General features: G+C 42.7%; 1 protein-coding gene across 13 annotated transcripts in view; it reads right to left on the reverse strand.

The window, feature by feature from the left end:
* Positions 1-22,221, reverse strand: part of MAP3K5 (mitogen-activated protein kinase kinase kinase 5) — a 210,737-nt gene that overhangs the window by 12,977 nt on the left and 175,539 nt on the right. For 9 of the 13 annotated variants that reach the window (XM_089921634.1, XM_022557515.3, XM_089921638.1 and 6 more), the window contains 6 exons: positions 19,735-19,912; positions 19,002-19,022; positions 15,866-16,043; positions 15,609-15,777; positions 9,812-9,997; positions 6,343-6,448 (listed from right to left, as the gene is read on the reverse strand). In XM_089921634.1, the coding sequence (XP_089777760.1) occupies positions 6,343-6,448; positions 9,812-9,997; positions 15,609-15,777; positions 15,866-16,043; positions 19,002-19,022; positions 19,735-19,912 (838 nt within the window). Of the gene's footprint in view, positions 1-6,320; positions 6,449-8,442; positions 9,298-9,811; positions 9,998-15,608; positions 15,778-15,865; positions 16,044-19,001; positions 19,023-19,734; positions 19,913-22,221 lie in introns of those variants that run through there. The other 4 variants (XM_022557557.3, XM_089921642.1, XM_022557538.3 and 1 more) reach the window with 3 other exon arrangements.

Raw genomic sequence — 22,221 nt, forward strand, 5'->3', positions numbered from 1 at the left:
ATAAACTCACTTTGCGGGAAGGAAAATTTCTGATATTTATTATTACATTTAAATGTTCCCTTACATTCCCCTAACTCTGTACACTTTAAATTATCATATATTATCATTTTACTTATGTGCAAGTGACTAAAAATTTTTCTCAGTAATTAGAAAAAAGTGGAAAATTGTAGGGACTTTTCTTGTGGTGCAGTGGTTAAGAATCCGCCTGCCAATGCAAGGGACACGGGTTCAATTCCTGGTCTGGGAAGATCCCACATGCCACAGGCAACTAAGCCTGTGTGCCACAATTACTGAGCCTGGGCTCTAGAGCCTGCAAGCCACAACTACTGAGCCTGTGTGCCACAAGTACTGAAGCCTGCGTGCCTAGAGCCCATGCTCTGCACCAAGAGAAGCCACCGCAATGAGAAGCCCACACACCGCAATGAAGAGTAGTCCCTGCTCGCCACAACAAGAGAAAGCATGCGCACAGCAACGAAGACCCAATGCAGCCAAATAAATAAATAAATAAATTTATTTAAAAAAAAATTGTAAGTGAATGTAATACTTTGTTATTTTGGTCTTTCAGTGGTGGCTCCCTGAGGACACATCATCGAATAGACATTGTAAAACATGCAAATGAGACAGAGCATCTGGTCTTTGTCCTCAAAGAGATAAGAACCTAAAGGAGAACTAGGGCAAATATACAGAAGAGTCATAAAAGCATGTACAAAGATAGCATGTGTCAGCCAAGTGTCAGGAGAAAGGCAGGGACCCAGGGGACCCTGGAATGAGTGTATGGCATTTAAGCCCATGTGTGGGAAATTAGAGTGGGTGCATGTTTCCAAAACAGCAAGACAGGATCAAACAACGATATTATTCCCACCTCCCTACCCTCCCACTCCACCCCAGCTGGTTAATTCCCCAGAGGAAAATAACTAGACCAAGCTTCTTCTTTTTTTTTTTTTTTGCGTTCCACGGGGCTCTCACTGTTGTGGCCTCTCCCGTTGTGGAGCACAGGCTCCGGACGCGCAGGCTCAGCGGCCATGGCTCACTGGGCCCAGCCGCTCCGCGCCATGTGGGATCTTCCCGGACCGGGGCATGAACCCGTGTCCCCTGCATCGGCAGGCGGACTCTCAACCACTGCGCCACCAGGGAAGCCCTAGACCAAGCTTCTTTAACACAAGGTATTTCTGATGCCTATTAGGATCACAATACTTGTCAGAATGACGTATGATCCTTGCATCAAGCACTGCATATAGTTTACAATGCTGGTCATTTTACATTAATTTCTACATGGGGCACATGACTGATTCAGCTTCACAACTGGTAGTAATACCAAGTGCTCTAGCAGTTTAAACAATTAGAGTTTCTACGAGAAGTGTGCCTACACTGTCGATTCTCTCTACCTTAGCACTGCCAACACGATCTCACGCCCAGCATTTCTCCATCTGGTCACCCACAGCCAGACTGTACTTGAGGAGTAACAACAGATACTTAACGTTGCCAGTAATCCACAGGCTGATCCTTGATGACAAGTGGGAAAACAGCCCGAGAAAAAAAAACTCTTAAGGGGCTTGCACTGTACTCTCTGTTCTGTGAGCTCTTTTTCAGAAGAAAGAAGATTGAACACTTTATTTTTTACTTTTCATTGTGAAATAGTTTTAGGATAACAGAAAAGTTGCAAACACAGTACAGAGAGTTCCTGTATATCCTTTAGCAGCTTGCCCTAAACTTAACATCTTACGCAACTTTGGCACTATTAACAAAACCAGGAAGTTAACTTGGATACAGTAGTATTAACTAATCTATAGACCTTATTTGAATTGCACTGGTTTTCCCAAGAATGTTCTTTTTCTGATCGGGGATCCCACAATGCATTAGTTGTCATGTTTCTTAGTCTCTGCCAATCTGTGACAGTACCCTAGCATTTTTTTCTTTTTAATAAATTTATTTATTTATTTTTGGCTGCATTGGGTCTTCGTTGCTGTGTGCAGGCTTTCTCTAGTTTCGGCGAGCGGGGCTACTCTTCATCGTGGTGCGCGGGCTTCTCAGTGCAGTGGCTTCTCCTGCTGCAGAGCACGGGCTCTAGGTGCACAGGCTTCAGTAGTTGTGGCACGGGGGCTCCAGAGCCCAGGCTCAGTAGTTGTGGCGCATGGGCTTAGTTGCCCCACGGCATGTGGGATCTTCCCGGACCAGGGCTCGAACCCGTGTCCCCTGCATCGGCAGGCGGATTCTTAATCACTGGGCCACCAGGGAAGTCCTAACCCTAGTATTTCTTTATCCCCCATGACCTCCTTAGTTTTGAGGAGTACTGGTCGGTTTTTTTTTGTACTGTGTCTCATTTTTATTCACTTATGTCTTGTCATGATGAGGTTGTGGCTCTGCACTTTTGACAAGAATACCACAAATGTGATGTTGTGCCCTTCTCAGTGCATCATATCAAGAGGTACATAATGCTGATGTGTCTTATCACGAGTGATGCTTACCTTGATCTTTTGATAAAGGGGGTGTCACTGTTTTCTCTTTGTAATTAGTAGATATCTCCTGCGGAGATCCCCCAAGACCATTCAAATATCCTGTTTCTCAGCGCACTTTTATCTACTGATCTTGACAGCCATTGATTGTTCTTGCTTTTGCAATAATTACTACTGTGATGTTTGCCTAATGGTGATTTTCTGTTTCCCTCATTCCTTCTACATTTATTAATTGGAATTCTACTAAAAAAAAAGAGCTGGTGGGCTTCCGGGGTGGCGCAGTGGTTGAGGGTCCGCCTGCCGATGCAGGGGACACGGGTTCGTGCCCCGGTCCGGGAAGATCCCACATGCCGCGGAGCGGCTGGGCCCGTGAGCCATGGCCGCTGAGCCTGCGCGTCCGGAGCCTGTGCCCCGCAACGGGAGAGGCCACAACTGTGAGAGGCCCGCGTACCGCAAAAAAAAAAAAAAAAAAAAAAAAGAGCCGGCCCTTCTCCTCCATATAGTTATTTATTTAATTACTTATATCAGTATGGACTCATGGATGTTTAATTTATTCTATGGGCTATAATCCAACACTATTATTCTTTTATTTTAATTTTTGCTTAATTTGTTCTGGCTTAGACTTTGGGGAACTCCTTCAAGCTGTCTCCAGTGTCCTTTGAATAAGCTTCCATCCCTTGGGGGCACTTCATTACTTTCTGCCATCACAGTATGTTCCAAGTTCATCTTGTATTTCCCCTGGCCTAGGCCTGGAAATCAACCATTTCTCCAAGGAGCTCTGATTCCTTTTATTAGAGAATGGTGTTTAGAAACCAAGATCTGGGTTCTCTCAACAAACACATCTAGGAAAATGTATGTATTGATGATGGTATACTTTTGAATTTGTTGGTTTCTTTAGCATGTTTTTTAAAATTTGGTAGGTAAATTGTAGTATTTTGTCATCTAAAAGGAATTTTTATCAGGGGACTATAAAGAGAGACATTTTTAGTGTTTCTTTGAATCTTAATTGTATAACAAAATCTTTAGGGACATTTGGAAATTTGATGGAATTGTCAAATGCTTGAAATCAATTCCTCTTCTTCATATATTTCATCATTTATATGTTGGTGTACAGTGTACATTGTCTTCTCCTATCCCGAGAAGAATATAAAAAAATACTTTCTTAATGTAATTCTCTAAAATTTCCACTTCTTATTTTATTTTAAAAATTATTACTATTTTTTTGGCTGCACCACACGGCTTGCAGGACCTTAGTTCTCCGACCAGGGATTGAACCCGTGTCCGCTGCAGTGGAAGTGTGGAGTCCTAACCACTGGACTGCCAGGGAATTCCTTTTTTTTTTGGTCCACTTTTTAAAATGCTTCCAAACAGTCATTTCAGTTGTCATCAGAGACGCCTTGCGGCCTCAAAGAAGCCAATTCACAGTGGAAGGACAAATAACTTTCCTTAGCAAATCCTTTGCATAAAGAACGTGCCTTGCTCTGCACATGGCTGGGTTAAAGCAGTGCCCATCACAGGGACACCCATGCGAGGAGACTGCACTGCCTCGCTGCACTGTCCCTGTCACTCTCTCTAAACTTAACAGTGTTTCACCTACAGTGTGATAATCAGTGTGCTTTATAAACTTTATATTTTGGAAGAATTTTAGATTTACAGAAACACTGCAAAGATTATACAGAGAACTCCCGTATACCTTCCACCCAGTCCCCCCAGTACATCTTATGTAACTATGGTACCTCTGTCAAAACTAAGAAATTAACACCAGTACAGTACCAACTGTATTAACTAAACTACTGACTACTTTCAAATTATGCCAGTTTTTCACTGATGTTCTTCTTCCTATTCCAGGATACAATTCATTGCATTTAGGTAATCCATTTTAAAAGGATTTTTTTTAACAAAAATTAGATTAACAGTTTATTTATATGCTAGTTAAATTATTTCAAAGTATAATCCCTCTCTCCTCTCCTCATTTGAGCATTCTTAATTTAGGCTACTACTGGATATAACTCATGGCTTATACCTATCGCTTTTACTGATACACACCTAATCTCTCTCACCTCTTGTATCTTTTGGGTTTATAACCCCTCTTTGGTACATTTCCCACATCCAAGCTTATTCCAGTGATCAACCATCTAAACATAAGTATGTGCTGACTTCCTTAGAGCATTACAGTAGGTTTCCATCAGCTTTAGATTCCTCAGGTTCACATCCAACCGCTAGTCATGCATTTCAAAGGCTCTCTAGGATTTTTTTCGAAGTTCTGCAAATATTTTCACACTAATTTGTTATAACCAGGTGAAACTCATTTACTTATTGTTTCAACCAATATTTATCAGGAGTCTATTATTTTCCAGGCACCATGATGGACAGTGTGCTTAGCACAGAAGAAAATAAAACAGACCCTCTGGTGAGGGAAACAGCTATTAGACAAGAAAATAAAAGGAGTTTCTGATTGATTCAAGTGTCGCCAATGAGGAAAAACCATTTCCAGGGAGAGAGAGTGATGCGGAGCCTACTGTAGACTTCGGGGTTGGTCAGGACTCTGCAGAGGCATGCTGTAAGGTACAAGAATGCAAAGGTAGGTGGCAGGAGGGACGAGGGGTGCAGGTGCGCTCTTTAGAGGAAGAGCATGTTCAGGGACGTTAAAACTTCTTCCATTCCTTCCTTTCATAAGAAAGAAAGAAGTTAATTCCTCACTCTCAAACCAAACAAGGTATTCTGAGAGAAGAGGGGGAATTCCACAACTCAGAAGAGTTGATGATAACTTAAAAGTTTGTGGTACCATTTATAAATAACATAAAATTTAAAATGTTTCATACTTATATTTTTAGATTTCTATTTTAGAACACTTTATAATACATGTAAAATTAGTACAATAGAACATGTTTCTAATTCGTATATCTAAATCAATCTATTTCTCTATCCATATCCACACAGCACACACACACACACACACACACATACACACACACACACACACACGTACGGTGGAAGAGCTCTGCTTAAAATTTTTATTAATGGGTACACTATCAAAACACTTTGGGGGCTTCCCTGGTGGCGCAGTGGTTGAGAGTCCGCCTGCCGATGCAGGGGACACGGGTTCGTGCCCCGGTCCGGGAAGATCCCACATGCTGCGGAGCGGCTAGGCCCGTGAGCCACGGCTGCGGAGCCTGTGCTCCGCAACGGGAGAGGCCACAACAGTGAGAGGCCCGCGTACCGAAAAAAAAAAAACAAAACACTTTGGAAGATTGTCTTAGAATATGAATACATCTCTCCCTTACTCCATAAAACCTGGTTTCATGAACACTACCCCTTTTGTATCTCACTGCAAACACAGCTGGGACCTGTCTAGCCCAGTGATTTCTAAACCTGGTTGTGTATCAAAATGACCTGGAAGCTGGATGAAAATCAGGTTCCTGGGCTGTATCCCCAGCAGATTCTCACCCAGTCTGGGACGAAGCTCTGAAAGCTGTAATTTAAAGAGCTCCTTACATCACACAGTTCATTACAACACTCAATGCACTGGCAGGTGTGGGAACCACTGGTAAAGGGTGACATGGGAATATGTTTTGTGGGCACAGATATCTGTATATTGAAATGCATATGTATTTGGGTCACCTGTATAGTTTTCTCTTTGTCTTCATATCCAGCTATGCTCTTTAAAGACAAGGAAGCAAGTCTTCCTCATTCATAGTAAACGTTTTGCTGGGTGTACCATTGCTCAGACTATATGCACTAGATAAATATTATTTGGTGGCATTGAAAGATTAAAAAAAAAAAGGTTAACCTGGTCTTAAAAACAGTGAGGAGACACCATAAATGATAATGAACAGTAATTGAAAATATCAAACACTAAATATTTACCAAGTAATTAAGTATTTCTGACCTGGAACCAGAATGGTAATGGCTGTCTGCACCGCCTTTCGGATGATACTGTCTAAGGCAAACATCCAGTGTGGCTTGATATTATGGTTCCGAAGAACTTTATTGACCTGGGGGAAGAGAGTGACGTTTGGTCTACTTTAATGTTTAATCGCAAATAACCTAGCTGATGCACACATCTGGACGACATTCCATCAACAAAAATAACTAAAAGGTCTCTTTACCTTGAATGGTGGATAATTTCTTTATGTCAGCGGAAAACAAATGCAAAATTGCCACTTCAAAATGAGGTCTGGTGACCCTCATGTAAGCAAGTGAGATACACCATTTAAATGAAAGGCAATCGGGTTAAATGGGAATGTTGCCTCTTTGGGACTCAGAACCTGTAGCTTCCGCCTTTCACGATGTCAGCAGATTGGATGGAGGAAGCGGTAAAGGAGGAAAAAAAGAGTCCAAGGGGATTTAAATAAAAGTAATTGCTATTCTTAAACGTTATAACTGCTGTTTAACACAACCAAGTGCTGCAGCGTACCCTGGTGACTTGGAAACACCAGTAAAGGGGGAATATGAGCACATACATGCTACCTACAGATGCACCACAGTGCACACCTTGTTTTCCTTCCCACGCTTCCGTATATCTTATTTTTTTAACATCTTTACTGGAGTATAATTGCTTTACCTTTTTAAACGGGGGAATAATCTGCCAAACTCTTCCAGAAAAGCTGTTCACATTAAAAACCTTTGTTGTCAGGCTATCTTTTTTTAGTGACTAGTAATATTTCACATATTTAAGTAGACACTGAAGTAGATATATGCATTACCTTTCTTTTTCTTTTTAAAAATTATGGTAAAATACACATAACATAAAATTTACCATCTTAACCATTGTTAAATGTATATAGTTCAATGGCTTAAGTACATTCACATTGTTGTGCAAGCATCACCACCTTCCATCTCCAGAACTCTTTTCACCTTGCAAAACTGAAACTCTACACCCATTAAACAACAATTTCCCCTTGCCCTCTCCACCCAGCCCCTGACAACCACCATTCCACTTCCTGTCTATGAATCTGACTACTGAAGGTATCTCACATAAGTGAAATCATACAGCATTTTTGTGTCTGGCTTATTTCACTTAGTGTAATATGTCAGAACTTCCTTCCTTTATAAGGATGAATAATATTCCATTGTATGTATAAGCCGTGCATGTTACCTTTTAATTTTTATTTATTTATTTATAAAAATATTTATTTATTTGGCTGCACTGGGATCTTTAGTTGCAACATGTGGGATCTTTAGTTGCGGCATGTGGGTTCTTAGTTGTGGCATGCACGTGGGATCTAGTTCCCTGACCAGGGATCAAACCCGAGCCCCCTGCATTGGGAGTACGGAGTCTTAACTGCTGGACCACCAGGGAAGTCCCCACATTACCTTTTTAAAAATAACTTTTATCATAAGGCTAAGAGAGGCTTATCTAAAATTTGAGTTAACTCCACTAATTTCTGGTTGACACGGGCATCTAAGAAAAGAGGCTATTTTCCCAACAGGGCTCTGACTTGAGATCTAAGAAGACGCTGGGGAGAAGGGGACCTAGCTGTAATCTCACACCAAAAGCTGGAGCTCCAGTTGCTCATTCCTGCCCTTGGTCCATCTTCATCAAAATCCCCCAGTTTAGACGGCAGTCTGTCTGAGGAATTCCTCAGAATAGTTGCTCCTAAGGAAGCGAACCATTGCAAGGTTCCCACCTGTTCTAGGAAGTCCTTTCAGACTGATTTTGTCCTGGTACTTTCATAAAGGACTTGCCTGTTTATTTGACAAATGCGGGTATAACATTTAGTAACTAAGAATATTTCTCTCGAGGGTCACAAATAGTAAATGGAAGAGGGGTCCTTTATCACCACGACCAGCTTCTCATAGCCCTTCATTAAACAGTATATTATATCCGGCGCATTCTTTGGGTTCATTCCCATCCTGGACAGTGAGTGAGCAAGAACGGGGTGTGTGTGTGTGTGTGTGTGTGTGTGAGAGAGAGAGAGAGAGAGAGAGAGAGAGAGAGAGAGAGGGAGACCTGGCCTGTGGCCCAGGATTACAACTTACCCACTCTCAATCTGAATTCCACTCGCCTATTTGCCTTCCAGTCTCTAGGCTGGAAGCCAAATGTGTAGGCAAGTACAAAGTCACTAAATTATTTCATTTGGTTTGCAGATGGCTGGGGCTCGCTAGTTACAGAGTGAGTGTGCCTTTAGCATTTAATATTAGTGATAGGCTTTGCTCTCATTTTCCATGACCCCAATCGAGTCAGGAGCGTTGCCCTGCCCACAGTACAGCACAAGACTGAGCGGCTAACACAGAGCTCCTGAGAGCACAAGTGGCCACTGAAGGATTACAATTTGGTTTTAAATCAGGGATCATTTGATGCACCAAATGCAACTGTCAAGACGTCGCCTATGTAGGAGCAATAAACACATTAGGAGTGAGTCAGTTTGGGGAATTTAAATAAAATTATGCAAAGTGCTTCCCTATTCACACGACAGGCACTGTCAAGAACTCTCTCTCTCTCTCTTTTTTTTGAATTTTATTTTATTTATTTTTTATACAGCAGGTTCTTATTAGTTATCTGTTTTATACATATTAGTGTATACATGTCAATCCCAATCTCCCCATTCATCCCACCACCATCCGCCCCCCCTGCCACTTAAGAACTCTCTTATTTCAGTCTCCCACACCTCGTAAGGGCCTTCCAGGAAGGACCTCAGGCTTTTTTTGGTACACAGTTCCACAAACAAGTCTCATTCAAGAATATCGCATATGGTTTGAATCAGGCTTCTGGAAAACTGGCTTCAAGTTTGTGTTGCATAGCAACTCAATATGAGAGAGAGGAATCCTCAGCGATCTCTCACCAGATCCTGTGAATTAATTTTCATCCAGTGATGCCTTGTGCTCTGAAGTATATTGCTGGCTAGGAAATAGTGAATATTTATTAAACAAGTATGTTTAAAATGTTCTGTATGGAAACCACAGCAGGGCGGAAAAAAATTACCGATCATTCCTGTCTGTACGGTTACATTTTTCTCAATGACCACTAGATGGCATGTCTCATATAGAATTAGAAAGTGCAGGACTAAAGTGTGCTCTGTTGCTAAAATCATCAAAATAAATAGTGACTGCCTACATGATTTGATAAGAACAAAGTGCAGCCATGGGAGATGTTTGTGAGTTTTGTTATTTTCCATGGTGTTCAATTTTATGTGTATCTAATCTGGGGAGATACAAGATTACACACCAAACAACAAATCTGGTGCTTTGAGGCACATGGACAGGCAACCATCTCATACTTATTTATGATCCAAAGAGAACAGAATTGATCAAAATTATTAAAGAAAGAAAAGATAAAAACTTATGTTCTTATCCTATTTTTCTGACTAATTTTGGCTGGAGTCTGCGGGAAAACATGGGCAAAATATCATACTTACAGCATCTTGAAAACCGAAGAGCACCACCTGAACTTGACTAATGCCGTGGCTGTCAAAGTCCAGCTCCAGCTTCAGCTTGGACAGGGTGGTGGCTATGATCTTCCGGTCAGTGGACCTCACAAATTCTCCGAGGCTCGCGACGAGGGTTGTGATGTGCTCCCATTTTAGTTTAGGCTCTTCGGCCCCCTGTGAATAATAACCAATAATCTGTCTGTCGATCAGATGTATCTGTGCTGGATGTATCAGCCATGGGTCTGCCATCCCACAGCCGCTGCCAAGAAGAACTGGGCTTAGAAATGCCCCCCTGCTAAGGGGAAAGACCATATTTGAACTATATGGCTCCTTCCCTGGCAAAAAAAAGAGAGAAATTATCAGACTTTGGGAGGAAAGGCACCTGCCCCATACATTGTCTAACGGTCATGTTATAGTCAGATAGACAAAGCTCTGCCCAAACAGGGACAGGCTGGGGCCATAAGATCCCACTCTCAGAAATTTTAACTGGGAGCTAAAGAGAGATTCAGCCATAGGATCTCAGGCTCAAAGTCTGCCCAGAGAGATAAGTCATAAAATAGGGGCAATGGGACTTCCTGGTGGTCCAGTGGTTAGGACTTCGCCTTCCAATGCAAGGGGTGCAGGTTCAATCCCTGGTCGGGGAGCTAAGATCCCACATGCCTCATGGCCAAAGAACCAAAACATAAAACAGAAGCAATATTGTAACAAATTCAATAAAGACTTTAAAAATGGTCCACATCAAAAAAACTTAAAAAATATATAATAAAATAAGGGCAAGAGTACATCCAGTTATAAGGAAGGAAGGAAGCAGAAACAACTGAGTAGAGAATGATGATCAGTAGGGAGAGAAGTGGACGGACACAGCAATGGCACACCAAGTGGGCCAACAGCAACCGAGCCAGAGGAGAGATGTACAGACTCCTGGGGCTTGAAGGCCCTTGGAATCACACTCTAGTTTCAGCCTGTGTGAGGCGCAGCTAGGCGCCGTGGTTGGAATTAACCTGAAAAGGCCACTTCCCTCATTGCTACGTGTGTCTGCCTACATGTCCCCAGTCCTTCAACTGCCCTTAAAGCACGTCAATTCCTTGCAGTCAAAAGGGGCTTGCTTCAGACTCCACCCGGGAAACCTTTCCTTACCCACCGATAAGGCAATCAGCTATAAGAATGGACCAAATGGATGACTTCACATATTAAAAATTAAATACAATATTTAAACAAATTCCCTCCCTCAAGTTGAACCTTTTTTTTTACTTTGAGCAAGGAACATTGCTTCCTTAAAGGAAACATAGTAGGATGCTATTTATCCTCATTTAACTTTAAGGAACAACTGGATTTTTATTATGCTCATTTCTATCTCATATTGCACATTTTGTTACTGCATCATTAAAATTAAATTCCTCAGCTGGGCTGTGAAAATTACAATTTCTAGGAGTCTATTAAAATAGAAGAGAAATGTCCCATCAAGTTCTTTCTCTCAATATATTTTCATTTGGGAGCTCCCTCTCATGTTTATGTTTTGACAAGAAAATATTATATTAAAAAGCTTGAAAACTGTCATTAAGGGAATATTTTAAAATCAGACTGGGAACAGTTATAAACTTTGTTTCTTTTCTTACCACGAACTAAATTACAACCAAAGTAAAGATTCATAGGCAATATCACAGTAACATGAAAATATGTTCAAGAAGAGAGATGTGAGTTATTCAGAAATTGGAAGCTTATCTTAGTGAAAAATCAGTTACGTGTTTGCCAGCCGTTTAAATAGCAATCATTTTTTGGACATTAGCTTTGTTTTCACAACAGAAAAACATGCTGCTTCTGGTTTTTGATGCCACTGCCCTACAAAGGAATGCTGTCTACCCTGGGAAATGTTCTTCTGTCTGGGATATTTCATCACGTACCTAATGGTTATTTCTGTTCTCACTCCTGCCTCCCCGTGTGCACTCATTAACGTGCCTTCATGAACAAGCATCTTAGGTACCAGGTGAGACTGATTCAGTATCAGAAAGTAGCATCTGACAGCGAGCCTTTCCTGAGCACCCAGAGGACCGTCACAGATTCTCCTGCAAAGGGGCCTCTCTCTTCTTTATCCCTTAAACTTCCTTAAAAATGGTGAGTGGATTTCAGAAGGATGTTACAGATTGAAAGGGCTTTCATGGGCCGCTTTGAGGACCTGACCAACATCTACCTTTCAGTCTTGTTCTAAAGGGTAGGCTTAAATGTAAAGATGTATCTATTACTTGAAATATTTAATACAATGAAAAGACTTATTTCCATCTGGTAGTAGAAGAGAATTTAAGATACTAGATAACTGTTATTAGCCTGCTTGATAATGATAATAATAACAATAATAGTTAACATTTGTGGTATACGTTCTATCATTATCTCAATGATTCATGATCTTAGTTACTCCTTATAGCAACCCTATGAGGTGAATACCATTGTTTCTTCTATTTTATGGATTAGGAAATTCACCTCAGAGAGGTTAAATAACTTGCTCAAATCACACAGCCTTTATGTGGTGGAACCAGGCCTCAAAGTCAAGTTGAGGCTGAACCCAAGCTCCTAATCATTACCTTCTATTGCCCCAATCAGCTGGATGAACCAGCAGTAACCTTGGGGCAGAACCTGCTCTATCACAAGATCACCATGGGATGCCACAGGAAAGGGTTCATAGAGTCCCCAGCAGTACAGTCAGAAGCACCCTGTCTATCCCTTGACGATTCTGGATTTACTAAGTGATTCTGACCTCAGAATCACTTCTGGTCCCCACTGGTCACTTCATATTGGTGCACTGAGGCATGCCCTCTGACAGTCGCTTTTAAGTTTTTCTTTCCTTTCTCCTTTTTTTTTTGCAGTACGCGGGCCTCTCACTGTTGTGGCCTCTCCCGTTGCGGAGCACAGGCTCCAGACGCGCAGGCTCAGTGGCCATGGCTCACGGGCCCAACCGCTCCGCGGCATGTGGGATCTTCCCAGACCGGGGCATGAACCCGTGTCCCCTGCATCGGCAGGCGGACTCTCAACGACTGCGCGCCACCAGGGAAGCTCCCCTTCCTCCTTTTATAGAGAACATTCAAGCGTGCTTAAAAAACTAGGGAGTCACAAACACTTGAATAGGATTAACCAACTCCAAATTTAAGAATTTCACCGTGGTCATGAAACCTGCCAGGTTCTTTGCTGAGGGCTGGGACAACGACACTAACCAAGGCAGTCCCTGCCCTGATGGATCTACAGTCCAGCAGGGAGACAAAGAAAACCCCCAAACAAGCAGATACTTTCTGTATTAGAAAAGCACACTCATTGGGGATGATTACGAGATTTAAGCAATCCCTGCGTTCTGTGTTTCTGACCTAAAACAGAAGCCTTCATTCCACAGTGGCTGCTGGTGATTCCCTCCCCCAACCCAAGCCCTGTCCCCTCCCCTGGTTTATGTTTCTCCCAGCACTTGTCACCCTCTGGTGTAGCAGTGGGGAGAGCAGTGTGGTACTTGACGGCACAGACCCTGGAGCCAGGCTGCCTGTGTTCAAATCCCGACTCCATCGCTTATATGTCCTCGGTGAGTTACTCAATAACTCTGTGCCTCTGTGTCCTCATCTGTAAAATGAGGATACTAACAAAACTAGTGCTGTAGGACTACTGTCAAGAGGATGGAGTAGAGACACAGGAAATACTAAGAACAATATCTGGCCCATAGAAAGTGTCTGCTAGAATTACTATATATTTACCATATAGAGAAACATATATGTAACACACATAGTATGTAGCGACATATAACTATATACTTAACTATGTTTGTTACTATATATTCAACTACATGTTTACTGTGTTTTTATTGCTTTTCTTCCTCCACTAGAACGTCAGCTTCAATGGGATGCAGATGTTTTTTCTATTTTGCTCACTATAGTGTCCCCAGCACATAGAACAGTGCCTGGCATCTAGTAGATGCTCAATAAGTATTTGTTGAATGAATGACCTCCAATTACTGCCCAGTTGTTCCTTCCGTCTAAACTTGATTCCCCTTTTTATCTTATGCCATCCGATTCTCAGTCCTTGAATGACCACAGTAAACAGACAGAAAGGCAAGAGTGACAGCTAAAGGTTCCAGACTGCTTCTGTCTCCTCCACCTCTCCAGATTCTTGCACGGCATCCTCAGCACTCATTCTACCTCCAACTCAGAGGCCTGGCTGCCCCTCACCCCAGAGCACCTCCCTTCTGGGCCTCAGAGTCCCTGCTCGCTGGAGGCAGCTTCCCTTAAGGACCCAAGTCAGAGTTTTCCCAGAACCTGGAAATTTCAGTTCTCCCTGTACCCAGAGACCCTGATGACACACACATGGCCTTTCAGCTCCTCCTACGGGATCTAACGATGTGAACATTACAGAATTCCTAAGGCGATGGAATCAGCAGAGAAACTTAGTGGGGTTCTGGAGACAAAGACAAGCAGGGGCTACAGAGCAAGAGCTGAGAAAGAGCCTGGCTCCCTTTACATCCCAATAAAAGCTGAGAACAGGTAAACTGCTAGACTGAGACTAAAACTTGACCCAATCCCTCCAGCTCCATCCATTTTTGCAGCTATTTTCCTAGGACAGAAGGGAGGGAAGAAGTTATGTGTCATCCACAATGATCAGAGAGGGACAGGTGGTGGCCACAGGTGCTAAAGCAGGTACACAAGTCCCTGACGCCAACAGAACTGAAAGAGGATGCAAGTGTCATGTCTGGGCCAAGCATGTCTGGGAGGTTTACACCCACAGGGGGCCTGAGCTTCTGCTCCGGGCACAGGAGGCATCACCTACAGCTTGGAGGTGGGGGAAACCCTATTTCCACTGGGGCAGAGTTCAGAGGGGATTCTTCCTCATTTCTGTAAACAGAATCCCAGGGAATACATTTTCCCAGGTATTATGGATGAAACAGTGCCATTCCTCCCACCCCCCAATTCATGTTTTTAAGCCTTAACCCCCAATGTGACCGTATTTGGAGACAGGGTCTTTAGGAGGTGATTAAGGTTAAGTGAGATCATAAGGGTGAGGCCCAAATCCAATAGGATTAGTGTTCTTATAAGAAGAGGAAGAGACACCAGGGGCACACAGACAAAAAAGGGCAGGTGAGGACACAGCAAGAAAGTGGCCATCTGCAAGCCAAGGAAAGAGGCCTCAGGAGAAACCAAACCTGCCAACACCTTGCTTTTAAACTTCCAGTTTCCAGAATCGTGAGAGAGAAATTTCTGTTGTTTAAGCTACTGGGTCTAAGGTATTTTGTTACGGCAACTTAGCAAACAAATACATCAGGGAAAAAGAATTTGACTGACCAGCTTTGTTTTTTCATAGCACGAATGGCCTCCTGGCACGCTAGATAATTTACTTATTATTGCCCATCACCTTCCATCTAATTGTAGCCCTCCAAGCACAGGGGTCTCTGTTGAATTTGTGATGTTTCCCAAATGCTCAGAGAAGCCAATGGCAGGTACCCTCATGCTAATATCAGAATTAGCAATTCACATGGCTCAGTGCATGTTTATTGATTGAATGAATAAACAAATGAATGAAGGGTGAAAAGGCGTGTAGGGACCAGCTGGAACTTCATCAACATGAAAATTTTGCTGCTGACTTAAAAATAGCTTATGTTCAAAAACGCAGTTTCTGTGTTAGGGATCTGCCTATCCCTGGGGTGGGTTTGTTTTATCATCAGGAGAGCAGCAGCTTCCTCATGTCTTCACATCACGTGTGACAGTTCCAAGTGGTTATGACACTGTTAAAATAGGGGAAATGAAGTCTCCATGAGGGGTTTTACCTGAGCCAAAGATTCCATTAAGTTTCTCACAACTTTGTCTTGGTCTTCCGTCAGGATCCTGTGAAGCGTGGCCCGTCTCTCACTGTCCTTCCTCAGCATAAAGAATCCGGAATCTTTTTCTTCAGGAGAAGGTGGAGCGCTGTGGTCTTCAAAATTTTCGTCAGGGATGCTGCAATAATTCAGACAGCACAAATCACAATTTTCTTCACAAAATGACACAAAACATACTTCTCACCCATAACAAGCCAGGTCTTTACCCCAGAAAGAGCGTCCGTATTCCTTTGACATCTTTTTCTCCGCAGGACTTGGCTCTTGTTTTGAAAGAGAAGGGATCCACCTTTAACTCCGTGTCTGGAGAAACTGAGCCGTACTCACTGCTACTGCTGGTGTCCTCCACCAGGACAGGCACTGGCAGGGAGATGCTCCTGAGATACTCTGCGTGTCACGAGAGGGGGAAGGAGACGATTAATGCTTCTAAGAACGTGCACACATGGACACACCTATTGAAAGACAGCAAGATTATTTGTCAGGTGTCTCGTTTCAGTGAGTAGCAAAATAACGCTTCGTAAGAGGCTGGTCGTGGGACCACGGTGCCTCCCAATGCTCAGTGTAACCCATGCAGGGGGTCGGCTAGGAAAGGGCCTTCTGGGCTCTGAAAGGAGTATCTCAGGGATGTGAAACTGGAGGAAGCACCAGGCCCAGCAGTTCTGGGTTCTGAGCCCTTCGTTTTTATTGTCCTCCTATTTGGAAGGTCATTTATGAGTCGTAGTTTTCATATCTATAAAATAAAGGACCAGATCCATAATTTGTAAACTGTGTGCCTCAGGAGTTTAAGGTTCACCTATTTCTTGGGGCTGCCTTGGGTGGGGTGAGTGAGTAGGATTCTGTGATTCTAGAACAGAGGTTCCAACCCTGTTTTTCCTGAAACAAATATGTTCTTTCAGTCATATATCAGGGCTCTGCTTAAGGATTCATATTAAAAAAAAAAAAGGTTCTTTACTAAACACAGATTTTGGAAACTAATGGACTAGATGATCTCTTAGGACTTTCCCAGTTCTCAGACATTATGATTCTATAACAAATGTAAGCTTTTATTTTACTTTGATGGAGACTGAACTGGCACAATAGGAGGTGCCTACGTTTCATCAAATACTGGTTTTAAAATAAGTAATTTTTGCCAGAAACATCTTTATCAAGCAAATCAATGTCTCAGGCCAAGAGGGCAGAACAGAAAGGGATGGGTCACTGGGAGATAAAAAAACATCCAGAGAATTCAGGAGGCCTGGAAGAAGTTCTGAGAGAGGAGGAACAGGGGGGTTTTTGGGACAAGGAGAGGGGAGGGCTTCCCTGGTGGCGCAGTGGTTGAGAGTCCGCCTGCCGATGCAGGGGACACGGGTTCGTGCCCCGGTCCGGGAAGATCCCACATGCTGCAGAGCGGCTGGGCCCGTGAGCCACGGCCGCTGAACCTGCGTGTCCGGAGCCTGTGCTCTGCAACGGGAGAGGCCACAAGAGTGAGAGGCCTGCGTACCGCAAAAAAAAAAAAAAAAAAAAAAAAAAGGAGAGGGGACTTTTGGACTGTGGTCTACAATTCTAAACGAGCCACTGGGCATGGGCAGGTCACAGCAAGAAGGGACCAGCAATAATAGTCATAATAACCACCTTATGGCAGTTGCTAAGCATCTCACACATGTAATCATTTTTAATAGTTACAAAGACCCATGGGCAGGTTGTCTAACTGAATCCACTGGACAGATGAGGTGACTAAGGGTAAGTCATTTCCAAGGTCCCCCAGTTAATGCGTGAACCCAGCTCTGACCCCAATGCCCATCCTCTTAATTCTGACTCTATAAAATCTTAAGATTCTAAAATATCTTTTTTTTTGGCCATGCAGCACGTGGGATCTTAGTTCCCCAATCAGGGATCGAACCCGTGCCCCGTGCAGTGGAAGCGCAGAGTCTTAACCACTGGACTGCCAGGAAGTCCCTTAAGATTCTAAAATATCTTAAGTTAGACTCTAAAGTCAGAGCAGAGTCCCAAATGCTCTTGAGTCATCCTGAGTGCAGAGGGGGGAGGGCGTGTGGGAAAGGTGACCCAGAGTTGAGCAGGTGGACACCTTCCATCTCATGCTTGTTCTAAGGCACATGCTCACCGAGAGGGCTTGTGGGCAAAACGATCAGCTTAAATTCTCTCTCTCTAGCTCTCTCTTGCCAAGTGTGTATAGTTGAGTTCACATAATTTAAATATGTGCGTGATGAGAATGTTTCCTAAAACAAAAACCGACCCATATGGAAGGGATAAAGCTATCATGCATTGAGCTTCTGGGCATGGCTCCAGCCTCTTTTGGTATATATTTTTTATTTTGTTCTCAGAACTAAATCTGTGAAGTAGGTACTGTTCTCAACATAGAGTGCCTGATGAAACAAGTAAATTCTGCATGTCACACATTTAGAAAGTGGCTCAGTTGGGATCAGAACCAACTTCCAACTGAGTCCAAAGTGAATCAACTTCTGCTTAAGTCCAAAGTCAGTGCCCATTTTATGACACCAAAAACAGGCTGGTCGGGAGGCTGTGGCACACCCCGGGTCCACCTTGTGAAACGCAGTGACTGCCTTCCAGCGTCTAGGCTGCTTGTGGAGAAAGGAAGAAAGGGAGGGACTTCTCTTCACAGAGTTCTCCTTGACTCTCAGAATTGATGGAGGAATCTGGAAAGGCTGTGGCCAAGAAACCCCAATTACTGGGCCTCTTCTCTGGGCCGAGGCACCTTAAGGAACCTTAAGGAACCTGCAAAAGACTGCCCCTGGCCTGTGGGAGAATGCACACGACGCTCACAGTGGACGACAATTAAACCCCCTGCCTACGTGATCAACAGCTCATCCAACTTAGGAAAAGCCAAAGCCATGGTCATTTCTTTCCTGTTCCTTGAAATGCATTAGTTGATCTTCCTAGAGCAAATTTACCTTCCTAGTTATGATCTGCAAAGGCCAATATTAAAAATCACAACTTGTCCTGACCAACTAAATCCAGAGAGAATATAGGACGCCAAAGGTGATAGAGGAAGGTGTCTGGCATTGAAATTTTCCACAAGAAATCCATTAGGTGGCCAACTGGCTCCTCAATAAGAAAGTATGCACTCCTCTCAAATTGAAGATTTCAAAAACAGTCACCATCTTCCATTTAGGGAGGAACAATGGAAGCCTCTCTCATGAAGGAGAAAGGTGAGGGGTTTTCTGAAGGAAGGAACCCAGCCAGGCTTGCAGCCACACATCCTTAGTACCCAGAGGAGCCCCTCCATGTAAGCAAGGAACAGAGGATGAGGCTCTTTGACAGGCAATCTAGAGCTTAACTGTGATGCACCAAGCTTCAGCTCAATGGACAATATAAAATTAAACTCACCATTCGATCCAGCTGAAAGAGCTGTGGAAAGAAAAGCAAACACAGCAACATAAGCAGGCGTTGGGTTTGTTGTTAAACTAAGAAATCAACAAAAAATGAAGTGAATGCTTGAAATGGGATTGATGTCCTTTCCAGACATTCAGTCTGCCCATGTCATCCCACATAATCCCCAAAAATGCTAACAACAAACAAATCATTTGCTTGCTTTTTTTTCTGAAATGAGTTATGGAAATTATTGCAAAAAGACAATTTATATTTTTACACTGCTACTTTATTTATAACTGGCGATCTTCTCTTTTTTTTTGAGGGGGGATTAATTATTCAGAAAGACAGTCTCCTCTAAGAGGCAATGAGTGTTTTCTACTACCTAAAATTGAAAGAACATATTATCTAGATGGCTTAGAAGTTTAACAGCTCTGTAATAGCCCTATAGCCCATCTGTGGTAATTTGGAGTTTCAGCTTGAAAAGGCTACATTCCACCCCTTTAACTTTGATCTTTGTATCACCAATGCTAGTATATAGATGCTTATATTCTAGTTCCCTCCTAACCATGTGATGGAAGATTATTATGTGTGAGGCCCTAGCATTTGTGAAACTGATGGTAACACTGCTTCCTGACCAGTTTTCAGTGATGTCTTTAAGCAAATTAGCTTACTTCTGGAAAAATCTTTCACCTTAAAAGTTTAGGATTTAGTGACTCTGACCTATACCCCCTTCAAGGCAACGACATACCTGAAAGCTTAGGTTGTGTCTTTTTCTTTTTGCTTGAAACTTTTAAGAAATCATCCATAAGCAAGTCGTTAGCACAGTCTCTCTTGTCAGGGTCTGGTTCAAAACATTTCAATATGAACGCTTTGGCCTCTGCCGACATGGACTCTGGGATCTCCGGGTGGACTTTAAACATTCCCACCTAAGACACAGCACAACGTGACTTCTGAGTGACCATCTTATCCCATGGGCTCTGGGTTGCATAACCTGGTCACCTAATGCAACAAGCTCCTTTATCATATACTACAAATTCATGGCTTTTCTCAAAGTGAGACAGGACTTGTTTTCTGTAGGTTATGGAAAGTTTCCAGAGCACTTTTGTAAGTTTATCAATGACACAGGCATAGTAATTAGCTTAAGATAGTAGACAGCAGCACTATAAAGTAATAATTCAGTCCTCAAAGTTTTGTGCTTGGCTTTTCCATTTATGAGATTCACTGAATACTCCCAGCAACCCAGTGGATTAAATACTATCCCTGTTACAGCAATGAGAAAAATGAGGCTCGCGGGTGTGAGGTTATATGCTTATGAAAAGGCAGATCTGGTATTTGAACCTTCATTTGTTTGGCTTAAAGCATATGTTGTTTCTCCTGTGCCATGGTTTGTGAATGTTTTCCCTGTCTCAAATTGCCTACATTAAAAGAGATATTTAAAAATACTTAAAATTGGGACTTCCCTGGTGGCACAGTGGTTAAAAATCCACCTGCCAATGCAGGCGACACAGGTTCGAGCCCTGGTCCAGGGAGATACCACATGCCACGGAGCAACTAAGCCCATGTGCCACAACTACTGAGCCTGCACACTAGAACCCGTGAGCCACAACTACTGAGCCTGCATGCCACAACTACTGAAGCCCGCGTGGCTAGAGCCCGTGCTCTGCAACAAGAGAAGCCACCACAATAAGCCTGCGCACCGCAACGAAGAGTAGCCTCCACTCTCCGTAACTAGAGAAAGCCCACGCAGCAATGAAGACACAATGCAACCAAAAATAAATAAATAAAATAAATAAATTTATAAAAATAAATAAATAAAAATACTTAAAATTAAACAGTTTTTCTATAACAATGAGAACTTTCTTCTCATTGACGTCACTCTAATTTTTTTTTCAGTAATGTTTTCATGTATTTAGTACAGAGAAAACTTCCTAAGGAAATCTTCTTTGTTATTAAATAGCTTATATGAATTTATTATTATATGGATAATAAGATATAATTATCTGTAATCATTATAAAGCCTTTACTATGTGTCAGACACTGTTCTAAGTGCTTTGCACATATTATCTTATCCACTCCTCAAAGCCCTTTTATTAGATAGGTACTATTTTTATACCCATTTTATAGATGAGGAAACTGAGACACAAGAAGGTTAAGTAATTTACCTAAAGTCATCAAATAGTTTGACTGTGTCAGAGCCTGGATTCAAACTGTGCCAGAGTATGCTATCTCATCTAAAGCATGTTGTATAATAATCCCGGCACCGTGTGGGTAACAGAGGAGCATTTCAGAGTGAAGTCCTAGAGACTGGTGAAAACTTGAAAGACTGGCCAAGAAGAGAAAGACATCCATTCAGGTCCAGAAAGGCAGCTCCCTGAGCAGCTCTCATTGTTCTTTCAGGTTTGGTTACACTACTATTTCTGTATCAGCAGTAGCCTATCATATTGTCTCTTAAAGTAAACCAAGCTTTGTACAAACACAGAAGGGTATGTACTACGTGGTCCCTCATAAGAGGCTATTCACAAACGGAGTAAGTACTAGAAACACGATCAGTGGCAGGGAAAGGAATAACAAATTATGATCAAAAGTCCGATGCCTTAGAGAATAGCAGACATGTGAGCTTTACTTCTTGGGAAACAGGTGCTCCGCTTAATGTTCTTCTGGCTTGGTGGAGTGGCAGGTGAGGACTACAGGGATTCATGGGCAGGTCATTGTTTGCCCAGGACCCGGATGGTGAAGCTGTGGCCCCTGGGCTCTCTCAGGCCTATTTGCATATCATGTGCTCCCTATTTTGAAAGATGGAGCTGCTTCCTTTCCCACCCCCAAAACAGTTACTAATGGGCAAATTAACAGGCTAGAAGAGTAGATAGATGAGAATAAGTTTGATGTACTTAAAATAGAAACTATGCCCTTTTATCTACGGAGCCTTCAAACTATTATGATAGAGGAGTAAAGGAAAATATGTCTTTAATACCTAAATGGAGAAAACATGTTTTTATATCTCCCTCAGTGGAAGATTTTTCAGACTGTGTTTCCCAAAGAGCTTAAATCGTCTTCTGTGGAGTGATGTGTTATTTATACTGCATTGTGAAAGGGCAGTCACAGGAAGTTACACTGAATCTCACTTTATAGTTGGGAAAACTAATGTGGAGAGAGATGCTCCATGTGAGGCAGAGGTGTTGACCAGGGGGAGTGAATCTTGAACTTTATATCTTAGATTGTGCTTACTTAGGCTCCT

Source organism: Delphinapterus leucas, chromosome 12, assembly GCF_059928025.1.
Source record: "Delphinapterus leucas isolate spDelLeu-1000000601 "Yukka" chromosome 12, BTC_Dleu_Yukka2, whole genome shotgun sequence".
Classification (NCBI taxonomy): Eukaryota; Metazoa; Chordata; class Mammalia; order Artiodactyla; family Monodontidae; genus Delphinapterus; species Delphinapterus leucas.